The sequence below is a fragment of the Carlito syrichta genome, unplaced genomic scaffold (genome assembly GCF_000164805.1).
Source record: "Carlito syrichta isolate Samal-C Ts95f unplaced genomic scaffold, Tarsius_syrichta-2.0.1 Scaffold306846, whole genome shotgun sequence".
Lineage (NCBI taxonomy): Eukaryota > Metazoa > Chordata > Mammalia > Primates > Tarsiidae > Carlito > Carlito syrichta.
Window position 1 is genome coordinate 112,733 of NW_007250942.1, and position 13,520 is coordinate 126,252.

General features: G+C 40.5%; 1 protein-coding gene across 1 annotated transcript in view; it reads right to left on the minus strand.

Annotated features, from left to right (window-relative positions):
- Window positions 1-848: 848 nt before the first annotated feature.
- DNAH6 (dynein axonemal heavy chain 6) overlaps window positions 849-13,520 on the minus strand; it is a 310,610-nt gene continuing 297,938 nt past the window's right edge. The window contains exon 76 of the mRNA XM_008063442.2: window positions 849-1,105. Coding sequence (XP_008061633.1) covers window positions 1,002-1,105 — 104 coding nt within the window. The 3' untranslated portion in view covers window positions 849-1,001. The remainder of the gene's footprint in view (window positions 1,106-13,520) is intronic.

The following is a 13,520-nucleotide window of genomic DNA, read 5'->3' on the forward strand; positions in this document are numbered from 1 at the left end:
CCCATTTCTTGCAGTGTTCTCGCCTTGGGTCACAGGTGCTGAGGTGCCTAATAGCTCCCCTCTGACTTCTGCAGCTGCAGCCAGTTCTGTGACTTGGCTTGCACCTGTTTCTGTTCTTGGTGTGGAAAGGTGTGGGGATGGGGTTAAGGGAGGCAGAAAGAAACTGGGAGGCTGGGATCACTGCGGCTGCCCTGTTCGTCCAGTTTTTTGTAAGAGGCTGGTGTGGCCTTCTCCAGAGACTCAGTCCTAGCTGGGTGGTTCCCTGCTCTCTGGGATTATTTTAGGGCCAAGGAAGCAGCAGACCATGGTTGGCAAGACTGACACAACATGGCTTGTCATGGCGGCTACTCCATTCAAGCATGAGTCCAGCAACCTCTGCTTTTGAGGTGACGGGCTCAGATGTTCCTGGCTGGGACTTGGCTGGCTTCCACACGGTTCATCTGAAAGGAGAAGGTAAAAATTCCTCTCACTAGGGTAGGGGTGATCGGCACTTCTGAGAAGGCACAGACACTTCTGAGGGTTGCAATATAGCCCCACAGAAGGGGGACTGGCACCATGGGCCAAGATCCTACCATCCTGCTCACTGGCGCTACTGGTGTGGTCACTGAATCAGCTTCCCATGTGCTGGGCTCTGAGAGTCTTAACCTGGTCTAGAAATGGAAGCATCTGGGCCTTTCATGTCGGTGTGAGGAGGAAGGCAGCCTGTGAGGGGAAGAGGGAGTGAGTCCTGACTCTTCCAGGACCCCAGGAGGTCACTGATGGGGTGCTGCCTGACTGTCACTTGGGACTGGGGAGCAGGTTTAGCAGGTGGGAGCTGAACCCTTGCTTCCACATCAGAGCATGGATTACCAACAGAAATAACTCAAAACCACTTTATTTCAGGTCATCAAAGAAATAGATGTCATGCTTGATAGCCTTGAGCCAATTTGGAAGTGACATTGTTTTGCTCACATGTAAATTATTCAACCTTCTCTCCCCATCAGCGCTGGGGTGGCACCTTTTCACTCATTCAGCTGGCAAAGCAAAGCCGATCCCTTGGCGATCCAGTAGTCTTTGGACTGCTTGGAGGGTAAGAGGACGGTTACCACGAAATTGGTGGAATGGCCTAATTAAAGATACAGAGAAAAAAAAAGAATCAACTTAAAGAATAACTTCCTGATTCGAAGAGACAAGAGACTGGCAACAAAGACACGTGGGTTCCGGATGTGGAGCACACAGTCCATTATGGGTTTCCATTTTATGCTCTATAAAATGAGGATTTTAGAAAAAATGATTCTTCAGGACCTGTCCGGCTTAGACTTTGTATAGCGTTACAAGCTGTGCTTCAATTTCTCTGCAGGCTGAATCCCAGGAGCAAGGACCAGGATTTGGACCTGAGCTTTCAGTAGGGCTCAGAGGCATGCGGTTGGCATCCATTCATTCATCCATTTATCCATCCAACTATCCATCCATCCTTCTTATTCTACTCTGCAGTGGTGGCACTTGGGCCCCTGAGATGAATAAGCACAATTACAGGTATTTTGTCACAGCTCTGGGACATGCAATAGAAGAGGTTTTTCTGCAGCTCCTTCACAGTGGGCCTGTGTGAGGGAATCAGGATCAGTATGAGAAGAGGGTCTTGTCCTCAAGACAGGAATTGCTATTTCGGGTACTGCAGTCACAGGGGCCCAATCTGTGTGAAAATTGGGGAAGGTGGTGGTGTCCCCAAAAGAGAATGCTTGCACTTCTCTTTCCTTACCCTCGTGTGCCATTCCCTGCATGGTGCCTTGGCATGTGCTTGAGTGACAAGCTTCCCAGCACCACAAGCCCAAGTTCAAGGGCAAGCAATCCTAGACAGTCTTCATATGAACTTACTGGTTTTATGTGGCCTGGGAAATGAGTCCAGAGTTCCAAGCAACCCCTTGCAACCTCCTCTTTCTCTTTTTCAGGCTTCTCTGGGCTGGCTCAAAGCACATACTCCCCTCGGGGGATTAATCATTGTCTGGAACCATGGGAGGCCTCCTCTGGGTCTGGAGAAACACTTGGGGTACAACCAATTCGTTGGGGCCACTATCTCTGATTTAAGCAGAGGAAACTTGCTCTTGGCCAGAAAGGAATTCAGCTGCCTTAGAGAATTCCCAGTCTCCACATCTTACCATGGCTTGCTTTTTATTTTCATTTTTTTGAGTTGGAGTCTCACTCTGTTGCCCAGCCTAGAGTACAGAGGCATGCTCCCGGCCACTGCAGCCTCCACCTGCTGGGCTCCGGTGATCCTTCCGCCTCAGTCTTCCAAGTAGCCAGAACTACAGGTGCGTGATACTACGCTAAGCTAGTTTTTGATTTATTGTAGAGACGAGATCTCACCAAGTTGCCCGGGTGGGTCTTGAACCCGTGGGCTCAGGCAATCCACTAGCCTCGGTCTCCCAAAGTGCTGGGATTACAGGCTGAGCCACTGAACCTGGCTTACCGTGGTTTTCTAATGGGTTTCTTGTACAGTACTGAGATGACTCAGCATTCAGATAATAACCGTCTCCAAAGGGGGATCAGTGTGTGTGTGGCCTCCCATATCACATGACCACTTGGACCGAGGTCCTGAAACACTCAGGGCACTGTCCTTAGGGACTGCAAGACAGGGTGGTGAAAGCAAGCATACAGGTGCTGTGCACAGGAATTAGATGGCTCCTTACTGGGAAGAGGGATAGGATGACTAGAAGGTGGTTTTGGGCAGATGTAGGCCTGCATGAAGAGTGCAGAAATAAATAAAAATGTACTCCTGACCCAGAAGAATAAGCGGTGCTTGGTGTATGGTATCTGAGAACTTGGCAGGCAGAGATGAATGGGCCTTGGCACCACGGAGCCAGGTCAGAGGAAAGCCTGTGCCCCCATACAGGACCAGGGCCTGTCTCTCACTGGTGCTAGCTGGACTAGATCCTGGGCAGGTGGGAATGCACCTCAGGGCAGGAATGCGTTTTGTACCTGAGAACCATTCAGGCCTCCACTAATCTGTAATAACGTGATAACTGTCTGCTTCCACGATTCCTTATACCGATACAGCTAACTAGACACTTGGACATACGTTAGTCCAATTAATTTTCAAAACAGTATAATTGGTGACTTTTAACTTAAGAAAACTTACTGAGAAATTGTAAGAGTGCACTGGTCTATGATCCAGACTTAGCGTTGACATTTTATCATATTTCTTTTTTCCTTTAGTGGAAAAGTCAAAACATTATGGATTTAATCAAAGCTCCCTTTGTCCCCAACCTCATACCCACACTTCCTCACACTCTATCCAGATTATTTTGAAGCAAGTACTAGACAATGTGTGATTTCATCTGTAAATATTTTAGCATGTATCTCTAAATCATGACTTGGGAAAATAAAACACAATACCATTTTCATAGCTGAAATAGTAATAATAACAGCAAATCTGTAGTCACTCTTCAAATTTTCCATTAGTGTGTATGTATGTTTGATTCAGGATTCAAATACTGGTCCATGCAACAGTAATGTGTCTCTTAAATTTTTCATTGGTAAGTTCCTCTTTTTTTTGGCCACCCCTTGCAATCTATTTGCTGAAGCAACTAGACTGGTTGTCCCAACCTTTTTGGCATCAGGGACTGATTTCGTGGCAGACAATTTTTCCATGGACTGGGTGGAGGGGTTGTTTTGGGATGATTCAAGCGCATAACCTATTGTGCACTTTATTTCTATTATTATTACACTGGAATATATAATGAAATAATTATACAACTCACCATTAGAAAAAAAAGCATGGACAGAAGTGGTAAATAAAATACTGGGCAGGCCACGCACAGACTAAAATAAGCGTCAGATTCTGACTTAAAGCCTGCCACCGATGCAGCTGTATGATTGACATTCATGGACTCACTTGCCACTTACTGACAGTGTTTTGATATGAGCCTGCAAGTGACTGATTTAGGATGATCTCTGTGCAATGAAACCTCACTGCTCATGTTAATCTGTTTTTGTAGCCACTCCCTTAAGGAGCCCATAAGGATTCTCATAAGGAACACACAACGTAGATCCCTTGTATGCTCAGTTCACAATAGAGTTCATGCTCCTATGAGACTCTAATGCTGTCACTGATCTGACAGGAGCTCAGGCAGTAATGCAAGTGATGAGGAGCAGCTGTAAATATAGATGAAGCTTCACTCATTTGCCTGTTGTACAACTCCTGCTGTGCGGCTGGGCTCCTAACAGGTCATGGACCAGTGGACCATTCCCGGTCCATGGCCCAGGTGTTGGGATCCCTGAACTAGATTGTTTGTCCTGTTAAGTTTCCCAGAGTCTGATTTTGCTGATGGTGTCCCTATGGTGATTTTGAACATGTTTCTCTCTCCCTGCAAAGGGGGTGGTTAGATCTACAGGTGTGATCACATTCAGGTTTGTGTTTTTTGGCAAGAACATTTCATAGGTGGTATGTACTTCCAGCAGGAAGTGCATTATGTCTGATTGCCTTTCTTTTTTGGGATATTAGCAGCCATTGATAATTATTACTTAGAACTATTATTGTGTTAGGGCTTAATCATTTCAAAATGTAGTATTGATTAAGTCTATAGACTCCACATGTGATTTGTTTTTTGAATATGGCATTAGCATCTAAGTTTAGTATAACCAATTGCCCCAGAACCATGTGTAAAATAATTTCTCCATTCTTGACCAATTTTTTTTTTTTTTTTTTGAGTCAGGGTCTCACTATGTCACCCAGACTGGTGCAGTGGCAATAATCACGGCTCACCTCAGCCTTGACCTCCTGGGCTCAGGTGATCCTTCTGCCTCAGCTTCTTGAGTAGTTCAGACTACAGGTGCGTGCCACCATGCCCAGCTAACTTTTTAATTTTTTTGTAGATATGCAGACTCGCCATGTTGCCTATGCTGGTCTCAAACTGTTGGGCTCAAGTGATCCTCCCGCCTTGCTCTCCCAAGGATTACAGGGTTTCTGGGTTCTCTGTAGTGCTTTTGTTGAGTCTTATATTAGTGTGACATTAATGACTACATTTTGATATGTGTTAGAATTAGGCCCTCCTACTTTACTTCTTTAAAATAACTTTTTTTTTACTTGGACATGGTGGCTCACACCTGTGACCCCAGCACTTTGAAAGGTGGTGGAAGGCTGAGATGGAAGGATCACCTGAACCTAGCAGGTTGAGGCTGTAGTAGCTGTGATCATGCCATTGTACTCCAGCATGGGTGACGCAGTGAGATGCTAATTCAAAAAAAGAAAATTTTTTTTTTTACTATTCTGAGTTTCTGAATAATAAGTTCCACAAATATTGTATTTATTTTTTGAGAATACTTTAAATTCAGAGGCTAATTGGGGAGGAATTGGAATCTTTACAATATTAAACTTCTCATTTATGGACATGGCAGAGTTCCTCTATTTATTCGAGTCTTACTTTATAGTCTTCAGCAACATTTCATAAAGTCCTCCAAAAAGATTTTGCTCCTTTTTGTCATGTTTGGTTTTAGCTTCCTGACCAATTTTGTTTTTCATTGGAATGAGATCTTTTATTTCACTTTTATTTTCGATTATTTTTGGTGGAATTCAGGAATTCGGTTGACTTTTATATATCAGTCAATCCTGCCGAAATTTTATTATTTAGAACATATTTTCTGTACCTTATCATGGGCTTTCCATGTAATAACTTATGGTTGACAAATAACAATTATGTCTCTTATTTTCAAATCCTTACATCTCATTTCATTTTCTTGTCTTATTGATTTGGCTAGAGTTTTCTGTATGGTGTTAAATTATAGGGGTTAGAGTAAGAACATGGAATTGATTTTTACTTTAATCAAAGCATCTAATAATACTTTACCAGTAAGTATGACATTGGCTGCATTTAAAAATTATTAAACTGATACCATCAATGGGAAGAGACCATCATATCCTCTACTGTAAGGTTAGATGACTTTCCTCACAGAGCAGTTTCCCAAGGCCTCCTGGGGTTCCCAGCTGGGGTGCACAGCCACCTGAGAGGCTGACTGCTCAAGGCTTGCCCTTCCCAGATCTGTGAAGGTTAATGTTGTGCCGTGCCAGATCTTTTTGAACATGGGTATTTACATGTCTATCTAGAAAAAAGTTTAGTCTTCATCATTAAGTATTATGAAACATTTCCTGGTTCTTGGATCTTAATCTCACCATCCACAAGTTCACATCCGCAGCCAGGGACAAGCAGAGTCAGTGTACAGGTGCTCTAACAGGTTGTCATTTCTGTATAATCATCATCATAATTATTAGAATAAGGAATTCCTCTGCCTTTCTTACTAATCTGCTAAGAATGTTCCTCTTGACTGCTTTGTTCTGCATGCAGTTTACTTGAGTGGTATTTGTTGTGTGCTGGGCACTGTCCTAAGTGCTTTATAAATATCAACTCATTTCTTCAGAACTACTGTATGAGGCAGGCATTGTTATTACTCTCTGTTAAAAGAAGGTCATAAAGTTTTTCTTCTAAAACCTAATGTAGTTAATTATATTGATAGAAAAATCTGCAAGGCCAAATGCCACTTTTTAACATTGTTTTAAACCCTTGTGTAATTATGTTCATAAATGACATTTCTCTTTTAATTGTTTTGTATTATATGTGTTTTATAGGTGATTATATGAGTTATATAGGCTGTTATGTGAGATCCATAGGTTATTATATGAATTATATAGGTTATACGAGGCTGAAATGAGTTGGGAGGCTTCTCCTTGTTCAAATAGTTGAAAAGAGTTTCTCCTGATCCTTGAAGGTTTGGGAAAACTTGCAAATCTATGTTGGCCTGGAATATTTTAGAGGAGAAATTTTCGATTACATATTTGAGTTCTTTAATATATGTTTTTATTTTCTATCTATCTTCTTTAGAGTCAGTTTGGATAATTTTCTAGAAAATTATTCATTTCATCTAAGTTTTCAATTTTTGGTACAAAATTAGTAGTACTAAGTTATGCTTTAAACCTTGGCTTGAGGATTAAATGAGTTAATTTTTATGAAGTACTTAGAACAGTTCTTGGAATTTAATCCTATATAAATATTTTTAAAATAAATAAAATGCAGAAAAAAGCAGGCAATAAATTAAAAGCTTAGACAATAAATTAGTAAGGACCAGCTTGGCTATAGCTCTCAAATTTTGAATGCAGTAATTTTCCTAATGTTCAGTACTGAATATTTCTAATTTATATTGTGATTTACTCTTTAACTCAAGAATAAATATGAGTATCTACACCTATATCTATATACATACATTAATTTATATATTTAACTAAATATATATCTCTTAAAATTATTTGAGGGTTTATTCTGGTGTTTATTTTAAATTTTAAAACACTGGGTTATCTATATTGGATTCTTTTTATTCCTAATATAGTTTTTTTCCCTCTCTTTTTGTAATATATCTTTTTTTTTTTTTTGAGACAGGGTTTCACTTTGTCACCCAGGCTGGAGTGCAGAGTTATAATCATGGCTCACCACAACCTCGAACTCCTGGGCTCAAGTGATCCTTCTACCTCAGCCTCTGAGTAGCTGTGACTACAGGTGCAAGCCACCATGTGTGGCATTTTTTTTTTCTGTAGAGACAGGTCTTGCTTTGTTGCCTACTCTAGTCTCAAACTCCTGGCCTCAGGTGATCCTCCCACCTCGGCCCCCCAAAGTGCTGGGATTACAGGTATGAGCCACTGTACCTAGTAGTCTTTTTCTAATCCATCTTGCCAAGAGAGCTGACTACTTTTTTTAAGCCTTTTCCAAGAATGAGCTTTGGGGTTTGTAGTTCATCTTTTTTCTTTTTAATCATTAAAAAAACTCAGATATTTATTTCCTCTGGATAATTTGGGTTTATGCTTTTTTCTTGGCTTTTCAAGTTAAATTATTAATTTTGACATCCAGACACAGAGTGTTCACCTGCAGAAGAAAGATCATATCTTTCCACACTTTTTACTTAATGAGAAAGTCATACCTGAATCCCCCACTCCCAACAACAGGCTTCCTCCCCAATCTCAGTGAGTGGGAACAGGTCACATGTCTCTTCCTCAATCAGGGACCATTATTTGTTTATATGAATATTTAAAAAATCTCTTCCTGTACACGACCTAGAGGAAGCAGCCACTCCCAAAATCAGACCAATGATAGCGAGAAGGAATGACTGCTGAGTCAGTGCATATTGAAAATAACTTTGCAGCTGGGCTCGGTGGTTCAGCCTGTAATCCTGCGCCTTTGGGAGGCTGAGGAGAGTGGATTGCCTGAGCCCGTGGGTTACAGACCTGCCTGGGCAGGCAAGACCTCATCTTTACAATAAATAAAAAAAAAATTAGCTGGGCGTGGTAGCGCGCGTGTAGTTCCAGCTACGTGGAAGGCTGAGGCGGAAAGATCGCCGGAGCCCAGCAGGTTGAGGCTGCGGTGGCCGGGAGCGGCCACTGCACTCCAGTCTGGGTGACAGAGTGAGACCCCAACTCAAAAAAAAAAGAAAAAGAAAATAACTTTGCTACCAATTCCTGATCAAAACCCCCAAAGCTCATGCCATGAGAAATAAGATAGTCACGTGGGACCTCATCAAAACCCCAGATGCCCATGTCATAAGAAGTAAGATAGATAAGTGGGACCTCATCAAATTGAATAGCTTCTGCAAAGCAAAAGAAACCATCAAGAGAGTGAGGAGACAGACCACAGAATGGGAAAAAATATTTGCCAAATGTATGTCTGACAAAGGCCTAACATTCAGGATTTACAAGGAATGCAAACGTGCCAAAAGGAAAAACCAAAACAAAACCCTAACAGCCCTATTAAAAAGTGGGCAAAATATATGAATAGACACTTTTTAAAAGAAGACATACAAGCAGCCAACAGATACATGACAAAATGCTCAGCCTCACTAATCATTAGAGAAACGTAAACCAAAACCACACTGAGATGCCCCATAACCCCAGTAAGAATGGCCATCATTAATAAAACAAACAACAGATACTGGCAAGGACATGGAGAAATGCTGGTAGGAATGCAAGCTAGTAGACTCTTTTTGGAAGACAGTGTGGCAATTTCTGAAAGAAATGCCAGCAATCCCCCTTTTGGGAATATACCCAGAGAAACTGAAATCATTCTACGAAAAAGATACCTGCATACACAGGCTTATTGCAGCACTATTCACAATAGCAACAACATGGAACCAACTGTGTCGCCCATTGAAACTGGACTGGATCAAAAAAAATGTGGTATACATACATGATGGAATGTTATACAGCCATTAAGAAGAACCAAATTATGGATCTCACAGCAACTTGGGTCGATTTAGAGTCTATCATACTCGGTGATCTATCATAGAAACAAGGAGCTGAGTACCACATGTTCTCATAAGCAGACCCTGAGCATTTATCTTAATACTATAAGAAAGGGATTGGCAGTAGTGGGACCCTGCTGGCGGGGGGGCACATAACATCAGTAAGGGTACCTGATCCCAAATCAGGCAAAGTGGGGACCGAAGGGAGACCCAAACTTCGCCTGTACGATGACCACTTATGTACCTAATCCTGAATTGTACCTACATCTTTAAAATTAAAAGAAATAAAAGAGTAAAGAAAAAGAAAAAAAATAACTTTGCTCTACTGTACCTTCTGTTTGCTAGTCGGCTGGGCAAGTAATTGAAGGCAAGGTTGAGAGTTGCTTTATCTCAGCATGAATTGTTCCACTGTCTTTGGCTTCCAGACTTACTTTTGAGAAGTTCAATATGATTATTTCCACCCCTCGATATCTGAAAGCTGATGGGCTCTTCTGTTCTATCCATTGTTCTAAAATTTCACCATGATGGTGTAGCTCTTTTCCTGTTCATTGTGCTTGGCACCCAGAGAGCCCTGTTAGCCTGACAACTTCTACTATTTAATTCTGGGAAAAGTTTTCTTACTGCTTTGTTTATCACTTCTTCCTCTTCATTTCCCTGCTTCTCTCTTCCTCAGATATTAACTTCTAGGACTGAGCTACAAATATTCTTTTCCTTTCTATTTGAATCCCTGTTTTTCCTTGCTTCTAATTTCTAGGATATTTCCTTAATTTAAGCTTCCAACTCTTTGATAAAATTTTAAAAAGAAATTTCTACCATCAAGTTTAAACAGTTTCTTCTTGTTCCTTTTAAATTTCATATTTTTGTTTTGTAAGTGCAAGATTTCTTGTCTCTTAGGATGGCACAAGGCTTTTTGTGCCTTTTTGTTGTTGTTTTTGACATTTCTTTTTACTTCTTGCATTGTCTGATTTTCCGAATTCTTTTCTCCTCCCTGGTTTGTTTGGCAAAGACTTTTGTCAAATGTCCTATGATCCTTTGTAGTGCATTCATATTTGAGGAAGACACCAACTGGAGTGAGTTGATGGTGATTTGCCTGTAGGTGATTAGGTGGAGAATGGCCCTACTACATTAGGTGCTTAAATGAGTGACTTTAGGAATATTTTTTCTAGATTTTTTTCTGATACTGTCCAGTGTTTCCAGAGAGTAGTTTTCTCTCTGCCTGGAGTGTGTATGTGTGTGTGTATGTAATATACCTGCTGCTGCCAGGCTTGGTGGCTGGGCCTGTCATCCCAGCACTTCGGGAGGCCGAGGCAAGTGCACTGCAGCCTGGGCAACTTGGCGAGAACTCTCTCTACAATAAATAAAAAATTAGCCAGGTGTGGTAGCACATGCCTGTGGCTATGGCTACTTGGAAGGCTGAGGTGGAAGGATCGCCGGAGCTCAGCAGGTGGACGCTAGGGTGACCGTAAGTGTGCCACCGCACTCCAGCCTGGGCGGACAGATGAGACTCCAACTCAAAAAAAAAAAAAAGGAAAACAAAGACAGAAAAATAAAAAAAAATATATATATACTCGCTGCCAATAATATGAGAGATGAAGATAAGCAAAGGCTTCAGTATCTCATTGCACGCTACATAGATTTTCATTTAATTCCTCAATTCTCAATTTGGTGCCTCACTCCAATCCTCTTCTGTGCTTGGTGTGCCAATTTCATAGCTCACAGAGAATAAATCGACATCTTACCAAGTGGGGACGAGACCCCATGTCCAACTCTTGTTTTTACACGAGGAGTTCAACTGGTCTAGCAGCCATGTCCCTGCTTTCCATGTAGCCGGAGTCCCCATTGCCTGCATCTTTTCAGCACTCCAAGGCATGAGTTGGCTTCCTTTGTGTTGGATTTCTTTTCACAAGGTTATGGATCATGGGTCAATCTGCCTTCCACTTTCCTCAGATGTGTTGATACTTTTCATCTGCTTTGCATTTTTGCTGTCATTTTCGCATTAAAAAACAGAATGGGGCATGAATTCAATCTACAGTGTTTAACCTTCATCTGACTTTTAGAGTCAATGTCAAATTTTATGAAAAATCTTGTTGCAACTTTAATTGGGATGACACTGAATTTATAGATTAATTTGGGAGTAATGGATATTTTAAAATGTGGGTTCTTCCCTTTTATGGACATGACAGAGTTCTCTCTTCAGGTCTTCCTAGGGATGCCACAATTCTGCTATTGTGAATAGGATATTTACATTTAGTTAATGATGCTATTGTTAGTGGTACTGTTTTTCAAATTTCAACCTGATCGCTCCTTTTTAGTATACAATTGAATTTGTACATTGACCTTGTAGTCTGCAACCTTTCTAAACTCACTTACTAGTTCTAGTAGCTTTTTCCAAATAGAATTTTCTAAATATATTATAAAATCATCTATGAATAAAGACAGTTTTACTTCTCCCTTTTCAATATAAAAGTCTTTTATATCTTTTTATTGTCTTATTGCATTGGCTGGAAATTCCCCTACCATGTTGAATAGAAGTGATAAGAGTGGACCATCCTTGTTTTGTTCCTTTTTTAAAGAGGAACAAATTCAGTTTTTCATTAAGCGTGATTCTAACTATAGAGTTTTTTTCTTTTTTTTGATAGATTCTCTTTAGCAGTTGAGAAGCTTTCCTTTAATTTCTAATTTGCTGATAATTTTTTTTATTATGAATTGATGTTGACTTTGTCAAATGCCTTCTCTATATCTGAGATTACTATATGATTTTTCTGCTTTAGATTGCTAGTATGGAAAATTCCATTAAAAAATATTTAAATTTTTTCCTCACTAGTCTCTTCCTCTTCTTCTTCTGAGACTTCAGTGTTATATCTTTTGATGTTGCCCTGAAGCTCTTTTAAATTCTTTCCATCTTTTTATCTCTGTTTTCTTTAGATTGGATAGTTTATATTAATCTGTTTTCAAGTTCACTAATTTCCCACTGTCATTTTCATTCTGCTATTGATTCCATAGTAAATTTCATATTTCAAATTTTTTGCTGTCATAAAATTTTCATTTTACAGTTTGTATATCTTTAAGCACATCTATCTTTATGCTAATTTCTAGTGTGTTCACGCGTACCTTATGGAACATAGTTATAAAAGCTGCTTTAAAGTGTTTATCTGACAATTCCAACGTCTTAGTTGACGTGGTTGATTGTATTTTACCTTAAGATTTGGTCATATTTTCCTGGTTCTTGGTATTGTTGAGTGCTTTTAGATTGTATCATGAGATTTCAGGTTTTTATTTGAAAGAATATTGCTTTATTATATTATTATTATTTATTTTATATTAGCATTGTGGGGTACATGTGAGGATTTACTACATTGGTAAATTGTGCAGGTGAGGTTTGGGTTTCTAGTGAATTCTTCTCTGCTTGTAGTGGTACCCAATATGTGGTTGTGTGCTCCATATCCCTTTTCCCTCCTTCCTTCTTTTTAGCAGGGTCCAGCGTCTGTTGTTTCCACCTTTGAGCTCACGTGTCTAATGATCAGAGTCCACTTATGAGTGAGAACATGTGGTATCCAGTTTTTTTGATTCTGTGATAGTTCACTTAGAATGATGGTCTCCAGCTGGATCTATGTTGTTGCAAAGGATATGATTTTGTTTTTCTTCATGTCTATGTAGTACTCCATTGTGTACATGTATTACATTTTCTTTATCTAGTCCACTTTCAATAGGTATCGGGGTTGGTCCCATGTTTTTGCTATTGTGAATAGTGCTGCAATTAATAAACGTATGCAAGTATCTTTTTGGTAGAGCAATTTATGTTTCTCTGGGTATATTCCCAGAAGTGAGATTATTGGATCATATGATAGCTTAATTTTTCGTTCTTTGAGAAAATGCCACACTGCTTTTCACAAAAGCTGAAGTAGCTTACATTCCCACCAAAGTGTAGAAGCATTCCCTTTTCTCCGCAGCCTCCCAACAGTTGTTTTTTGGCTTTTTAATGGTAGACAACCTGACCAGTGTCAGGTGGGATCTCACTGTAGTTTTGATTTCCATTTCTCTGATGATTAGTGAGGCTGAGCATTTTTCCATATATTTGTTGGCTACTTGAACGTCTTCCACTGAGAAGTTTGTGTTCATGTTTTTGCCCACTTTTTTTTCTTTTTTTTGAGTTGGAGTCTCACTCTGTTGCCCAGGCTGGAGTGCCATGGCACAACTCACAGCCACCCCAGCGTCGACCAGCTGGGCTCTGGTGATCCTTCCGTCTCAGCCTTCCAAGTAGCCAGAAC